General features: G+C 56.4%; 1 protein-coding gene across 1 annotated transcript in view; it reads right to left on the bottom strand.

Annotated features, from left to right (window-relative positions):
• The window catches only part of DYSF (dysferlin), a 69,870-nt gene extending 69,505 nt beyond the window's left edge, over positions 1–365 (bottom strand). The window contains exon 1 of the mRNA XM_058803092.1: positions 236–365. Within this exon, the coding sequence (XP_058659075.1) occupies positions 236–329 (94 nt within the window). The 5' untranslated portion in view covers positions 330–365. The remainder of the gene's footprint in view (positions 1–235) is intronic.
• Between the last annotated feature and the right edge of the window lie 8,058 nt (positions 366–8,423).

The raw sequence follows: 8,423 nt of genomic DNA on the forward strand, positions 1-8,423 counted from the left end.
TGCTCCATGTGGGATTATTCATATCCATCCCAGTGCAGAATTCAAGGATTTCAAGGGATGGATATTCCAGCGTGGATTTAAAAACTTTGAGATCAGGGGGATAAAAGCCTCAAAGCAAAAGATTTTCCAAGGATTTAGGAGCTTCCCAGATCCCAAATTTTCTTGAGAGCTGCTAAAAACATTCCAAACCCTCCCTTCCTTCCCAAAAAAAAATACAAAATCGGGATTCCCTCACCTCGGAATGTCAGGCTGGCCACGGGATCGCTTTGTTTATCCCGCTTTTCCAGGTTGGGAAGTTGGGAAGCCCTTTGGAGCAGGCAGCGGAGCATGGCCGGGATCGGGAAAGCCGGGATGGGGAAAGCCGGGATGGGGAAAGCCGGGGTCGGGATCCGCTCTCCCTTATCCCATTCCCACCCCCTTTTCCCGGTCCGGCCCATCCCGGCACGGGAACGCCCCTGGAGGGGCTGGGAAAAAACCGGGATCGTGGGAAGAGAGTTGGGATTGGGGGGAGATGGGGAGGGCGGGAGTTGGGAATAAATCCCTGGGATTCAGGGATGCTCCAAGGCCTGAGGATGACCCAGCACAGGAATTTGGGAATACTGCAATTCCCAGGGATGGAGAATTAAATCCTTGGGAATTCAGAAATTCTGGAAACCCCAGAGATGCTCAAACCCCGGGATCTGGGAATGCTGGGAACCTCAGGGATGGGGAATAAATCCCTGGGATTCAGGGATCCAATAAAACCTGAGGATGACCCAGCATCAGGATTTGGGAATGCTGCAATTCCCAGAGATGGGGAATGAATCCCTGGGATTTGGGGATCCCACAATTCCCAGGGATGATAAATTGGGGTCCAGGAATTCTGGAAACCCCAGGGATAACCTGGCACTGGGATCTGGGAATGCAGGAACCCCAAAAATGGGGAATGAATCCCTGGGATTCAGGGATGTTCCAAGGCCTGAGGATGACCCAGCACCAGGATCCAGGAATGCTGCAATTTCCAGGGATGGGGAATTAAATCCTTGGGAATTCAGGAATGCTGGAAACCCCAGGGACCAGGAATAAAATCCTGGGATTCAGAAATTCTGGAAACCCCAAGGATCCCTCAAACCCTGGGATTTGGGAATGCTGGGAACTCCAGGGATGGGGCACAAATCCCTGGGATTCAGAGATCCCACAATTCCCAGGGATGAGAAATCAAAACATCGAGATCCAGGAATTCTGGAAACCCCAAGGATATCCCAGGACTGGGATTTGGGAATGCTGGGAACCTCAGGGATAGGAAATAAATCCCTGGGAATTTCAGGATCCTACAAGGCCTGAAGATGCTGGGATTTTGGAATTCCTGGGAACACCAAAACCCCAAAATCTGGGAATGCCACACCCACACCGGGAGAATCCCATGGAAAACTGGGACCGCTCCCTCATCCACGAACACCCAGGAAATCCCAAAAAGCCGCTTTTTCCCATTAAAAAAAAAAAAAAATAAAATAAAAATCCCAACCAATCCGTGACGTCAGCATGTCATTTGTCCCCTCAGTGTCACTTTTGTCCCCAGTGGGGAAAGGACCCCGGGAAGGAACAATTCCCAAATTTGGGATCCTCCCCTCCCCCCCCCCCCCCTTCCGCACGGAAAATCCCAAAATATCCGCGGCGGGGACCGGGGGTGGCTTTAGGGGGGTCCCCAAGTGCCACCAGTGGGGTGGCGACACCACAGAGGGGACAGCGCGGACCTGCGGCTCTTCCAACCCCATCCCGACTTCTCGGGCCAAAATTCCCTCACATTTATCCCAAAAAAAAACCAAAATTCCCCTAAATCCCGATTCCCCCCCCCCCCCCCGCCTAGAGTTTCTGACGCTGGAACGGGGAGAGGACACCAAAGGGGTGGCGGTGACAATGGGGACAGGGGGGACTGGCAGCGCTTCCAGCCCCATCCCAACATTTAGGGCCGCCAAAATCCCCCCAAAAAATCCCAAAATCCCGATTTTTTTCCCCTCTGGATCTTCACATTTCGGAACGGGGAGGGGACACTAAAGAGGCGGCGGCGACAACGGGGACAGAGGGGCACCCGCGGCTCTTCCAGCCCCATCCCAACTTTTAGGACCCAGCCGGGCGTGGCCGAATCTCCCCCCAGAATTCCCCCAAATCCACCCCAAATCCCGAGGGGTTTCTTTCCCACCTTGGAACGTGGAGGAGCAGTAGGTGTCGCTGATGTCGCTGTCGCCTGTGAGGACATTTTCGGCCCGCAGGACGAAGACGCGGAGCATCGTCCCCTCCCCCACCCCTCTGCATCCCCCCCTTCCCAAAAAAAAAAAAAAATTCCCGGGATTTCCCCCCCTCCCCCCTCCAAAGCTCCGCCCCCTTAAAGGGACCCGGCCCCTGGGGTGGGGGAGGGGCGGGGCTGCGGCGCCACACACCCCCCTTGGGGACATCGGGGGCGTTTTGGGGACACCGCAGCCACAAATTGTCTCCAAGAGGGAGTTTTGGGGTCCCCACTTTCCCATTGCCCCAAAGGCAGAAATTTTGGGGTTCTCCCTCCCCCTTTGGGGGCACTGGGAGTGATATTTGGGTGCCCACTCCCTCAGTGACCCCAAGAGGGAATTTTGGGGTCCCCAGTTTGCCATTGTCCCCGAGGCAGGAATTTTGGGGTCCCCACCCCCTCTTTGGGGACATCAGGGGGATTTTGGGGACACAGCAGCCCTAAATTGTCCTCAAGTGGGAGTTTTGGGGTCCTCACTCCCTCAGTGTCCCCAAGGTGGGAAGTCTGAGATCCTCACTCCTCCTTCGGGGACATCAGGGGGATTTTGGGGTCTCTACAGCCCTAAATTGTCCCCAAGAGGGAATTTTGGGGTCCCCACTCCCCCTTTTGTGTCCTAAAGGGAATTTTGGGGTCCCCACCCCCTCTTTGGGGACATCAGGGGGATTTTGGGGTCTCTACAGCCCTAAATTGTCCCCAAGAGGGAATTTTGGGGTCCCCACTCCCCCTTTTGTGTCCTAAAGGGAATTTTGGGGTCCCCACCCCCCCATTGTCCCCAGGATGGAATTTTGGGGTCCCCATTCCCTCAGTATCCCCAGAAAAAGAATTCTGGAGTCCTTCTGATGTCCCTTTGAGGACATAAAGGGGATTTGGGGGTCCTCAATTCCCCCCTTATCCCTAAGGAGGGAATTTTGGGATCCCCACCTCCGAGTTTTCCCTGGGATGGGAATTTGGGGTTCCCACTCCCCTTTTTGAGTCTCCAGGGGGATTTTGGGGTCCCCGCCCCCATTATGGGATTTGCATTCCCAGCAGGAACAGCTGGGATTGGCCCCACCCTCGGCTATTTTTGGGAATTCTTTCCAGCCTCAGCCTTTCCCAGAAAGTGGCTCTGGGAGATCCCACCCCAAACCGGGATGGGATTGGGATCTGAAATCTGAGATCCCTGATCCTGCCCCAAACTGGGATGGGATTGGGATCTGGAATTTGGGATCTCTGGTCCTGCCCCTTATTGGAAGGGGATCGGGATCTGAGATCCCTGATCCTGCCCCAAACTGGGATGGGATTGGGATCTGGAATTTGGGATCTCTGGTCCTGCCCCTTATTGGAAGGGGATCGGGATCTGGGATCCCTGATCTCACCCCAAACCAGGATCTGGAATCTGGGATCCCTGATCGCCCCCCAGACCGGGATCTGGGATCTCCGGTCCCGCCACAAACCAGGAGGGCGTGTGGGATCCCTGATCTGACCCCAAAACAGGATGGGATCCAGGATACCCAGTCTCACCCCAAACTGGGATGGAAGCTGGGATCTGGAATCTGGGATCCTTGATCCTGCCCCAAACTAGGATAGGATCCAGAATTTGGGATCCCCCTTTTCACTGATATCCCCCTGATCCCATCCCCTCATTCCTGCTTTCCCCTCTTTAGGTTTATCCCATTCCCATTTTCCCTTCTTTGGGTCTATCCGACTCCATTCCAGTTTTCCCCCCTTTGGGTTTATCTGACTCCATTCCAGTTTTTCCCTCTTTGGGTTTATCTGACCCCATTCCCACTTCCCCCTCTTTGGGTTTATCCCATTCCAGTTTTCCCTCTTGGCTTTATCCCTTCCCATTTTTCCCAGCCCCAAATCCCAGGATCAGCTGCGACCCCAAACCCTGCAGAGCCAGGATTGGGACCTGGGGGTTTGGGGGAAATTCGGGATTTGGGGTAAAATTGGGATTTGGGAGAGATCAAAGCCGAGGGCACCCATGGGAATGGGAAGGGCCACCAGTGCATGTCCCCAGCCCCTGTGCCACGTGAGTGCCCCCAGGCCCTGTGAGTGTCCCCACCACCAGTGCCACCACAGGGTTGTCCCTATGACCGGTGCCCTGAGTGTGTCCCCACCGCCTGTGCCATGTGCGTGGTCCCTCTGCATGTCCCCAAAACCTGGGATTGTCCCCATGGCATGTGCCACATGCATGTCTCCCAACATCTGTGACTGTCCCCAACCCCTGTGTGTCCCTGCAGTGTGTCACATGTGTGTCCCCAGCACCCGGACAAGTTCCCACCTCCTGAGTGTCCCCATGACAAGTGCCATGTGTGTCCCCACCACCTGTCCCCAACATGTGCTTGTCCCCACCATGTCCCCTCCACCTCCTGTGAGTGTGGCATGTGCCACCTGCCTGTCCCCACAACCTGGGCATGAACTCATCACCTGTCCATGTCCCCATGGGAAGTGCCACATGTCTGTCCCCAACACCTGAGTGTGTCTCCAGCACTTGTGAGTGTCCCCAATACCTCTGCATGTCCCCAACACCTGTGTGTCCCCACCAGCTATGCCATGTGCATGTCCCCATGAACTGTCACTGTCCCCAACACCTGTGACTGTCCCCACCTCATGTCCCCACCACCTGGCATGAACTCACCACCTGTCACTGTCCCCATGGGAAGTGCCACATGTGTGTCCCCAACACCCATGCCATGTGAGTGTCCCCACCACATGTCCCCACCACCCATGCATGTCCCCAGCACCTGGGAGTGTCCCCATGGCACGTGCCACTTGCATGTCTCCAACACCTGTGTGTGTCCCCACCACCTGCGCCATATGAGTGTCCCCACCACATGTCCCCACCATCTGTGCATGTCCCCAAAACATGGGAGTGTCCCATGGCATGTGCCACATGCATGTCCCCATGTGTCATCTGTGTGTGCCCAACACCTGTGTCACCTGCCTGTCCCCAACACCTGGACATGAACTCACCACCTGTCAATGTGCCCATGGGAAGTGTCAGATGCATGTCCCCAACACCCAGACAGGTTCCCACCACTCAGTGTCCCCATGACAAGTGTCATGTGTGTCCCCACCAACTGGAAGTGTCCCCACAGCACGTGCCACATGTGTGTCCCTGTGTGCCATCTGTGTGTCCCCACCTCACGTTCTCAACACCTGGGCATGAACTCACCACCTGCCAATGTCCCCATGGGAAGTGTCACATGTGTCACAAGTGCCACATGTGTGTCCCCAACACCTGAGTGTGTCCCCAACAAGTTCCACGTGTCTCCAACACCTCTGCACATCCCCACAGTGAGTGCCACATGTGTCCCCATCACCTGTGCCATGTGTGTGTCGCCACCACGTCCCTGCCACTTGTGTGTCCCCACCACATGTGCATGTCCCCAACACCTGAGCATGCCCCCAGCACTTGTGAGTGTCCCCAACCCCTGCGTGTCCCTGCAGTGTGTCACATGTGTGTCCCCAACACCCGGACAAGTTCCCACCACCTGAGTGTCCCCATGACAAGTGCCATGTGTGTCCCCAATACCTGTCCCCAACACCTGTGAATGTCCCCACAGCACGTGCCACATGTCCCCATGTCCTATCTGTGTGTCCCCACCACCTGAGCCACCAGTCTGTCCCCACCTCATGTCCCCAACACCTGAGCATGAATTCATGACCTGCCAATGTCCCCATGGGAAGTGTCACATGTGTGTCCCCAACACCCAGGCGATGTGAGTGTCCCCACCACATGTACCCACCATCTGTGCATGTCCCCAGCAACTGGGAGTGTCCCCACAGCATGTGCCACTTGCATGTCTCCAACACCTGTGAGTGTCCCCATGGGAAGTGCCACATGCATGTCCCCTTGCGCCATCTGTGTGTCCCCAACACCTGTGACAGTCCTCACCACCTGCACCATGTGTCTGTCCAAACCACATGTCCCTAACACCTGGCATGAACTCACCACCTGTCAATGTCCCCATTAGAAGTGCCACATGTGTTTCCCCAACACCTGTGCCATATGAGTGTCCCCACCTCATGTCCCCACCATCTGTGCATGTCCCCAACACATAGGAGTGCCCCCACGGCATGTGCCACTTGCATGTCCCCACCACCTGTGACTCTCCCCAACACCTGTGACTGTCCCCAACATGTGCCATGTGAGTGTCCCCAACAGCTCTGCATGTCACCAATACCTGTGCGTGTCCCCATCACCTGTGACTGTCCCCAACCCCTGCGTGTGTCCCCAACACCCCTGCCACACGTGCTCACTCACGGTGCCACCACCCCAGGCTGGTCACGGGGTCACCCCCGTCCCCACGGGGGTCCCCAGCTGTCCCCACGGGGGTCACGTGGTGTCCCCACCCGGTGTCGCCATCCCCGTGTCGGTGCCAGCTGTGCCACCCCCCCGCTCCCCGCGCTGGCACCGCCGCCTCCTCATTAACCTTTCTTGATTAACGCAATTAATTCCAGCGCCTCCTGCGCTCATCCCGGCGCGCGGGGGCGGGGGGAGGTGACAAGAGGTGACACCGCAGCTGGAGGGGAGTGGGGGTGGCCTGGGGGGCTGGGGCCTGCAGCATTCCCGGGATTCCAGCGCTGGGAATGAGCCGGGGCCGGGCGTGGGGACATCCCCGCCGTGTCCCCAAGGGGTGGGGACAGCGGGGTGACACTGGTGTCACCATCCCGGGGGGTGACAAATCCCGGGAGTCGCAGCTTTTCCACGAGGTCTTTAATTCCCATTCGGGCCCCCGGCCATGCCCTACGCCACCTCCGCGAGTGGGGGGAACATTGTCCCCAAGGGTCACCCCCCAGCCCGGCGTGGAGGGGACACGCGGTGATACCGAGAGGGGACAGACACGGAGAGGAGGGACACGAGCCACCCCCGAGAGGGGAAAAAGGGGGAATGTTGGGAATTCTTCCCGTTTTATGTACAAAATTCCCGGCTGGGGGAGGGGACAGGGACACCCAGGGACACCCAGGGACCTCCCCCCTCCCCGTGGTCAAAATAGTTCTGATAATTAATATCGATAATAATGGCAATAATTAATGGCAGGGGACAGCGGTGTCCCCATGCCCCGGGTGGCATCAGGATCCTGATCCTGGACAGGCGGAGATCTGGGATCCGGGATCGGATTCTGGAATTGTAGGTGAGGCTCTGGATTGGAGTGGGGAGAGAGCCGGGAAAGGCAGGAGGAGCCGGGTCCCACCGGAGCATCCATCCCGTCCTGGGGGATCCAGGATATTCCCACCTGGAGCATCCATCCCACCTTGGAGCATCCATCTGTCCTGGGAGCGTCCATCCTGTCCCACATCAGCCCTCCTGGCTTGGAGGATCCATCCATCCATCCATCCATCCATCCATCCATCCATCCATCCATCCATCCATCCATCCCACTCCAGATCATCCCCCCTGTCCAGGAGCATCCATCTTCTCTTGGATCATCCCTCTAATCCTTAATATCCACCCTATTCCAGGGCATCCATCCCACTTTGGATCATCCATCCTTTTCCAGAGCTTCCATCCCACCTTGGATCATCCATCCCACTTAGAACATCCCTTCAAACCTGAAGCATCCATCCCACCTTGGATTATCCTTTTCTGGAGCATCCACCCATCATTGGAACATCTATTCCACTTGGATCATCCACCCCACCTTGAACATCCCTTCCATCCTGGAGTATCCATCCCATCCTGGATCATCCACCTCACTTGGATCATCCATCCCACCTTGGAATATCCAACCCATCCTTAAGCTTCCATCCCACCTAGAGCATCCTTTTCTGGAGTATCCATCCCATGTTGGAACATCCATCCCACCTGGATCATCCATCCTGCCTTGGATCATGCATCCCAACCTGGAGCATCCATCTCATCCCAGAGAGTCCATCCCACCTTGGATCATCCATCCTTTTCCAGAGCTTCCATCCCATCTTGGATCATCCATCCCACCAGGATCATCCAACCCATCCTGGAGTTTCCATTCCAACCTGGATATCCATCTTACCTTGGACCATCCATCCTTTTCCAAGCTTCCATCCCACCTTGGAATATTCATCCCACCTTGGATGATCCATCCCGTCTTGGATCATGCATCCCAATCTGGAGCATCCATCTCATCCCAGAGCATCCATCCCACCTTGGATCATCCAATCCATCCTGGAGCATCCATCCCACCTTGGATCATCCTTT

This window comes from Ammospiza caudacuta, chromosome 4 (assembly GCF_027887145.1).
Source record: "Ammospiza caudacuta isolate bAmmCau1 chromosome 4, bAmmCau1.pri, whole genome shotgun sequence".
Lineage (NCBI taxonomy): Eukaryota > Metazoa > Chordata > Aves > Passeriformes > Passerellidae > Ammospiza > Ammospiza caudacuta.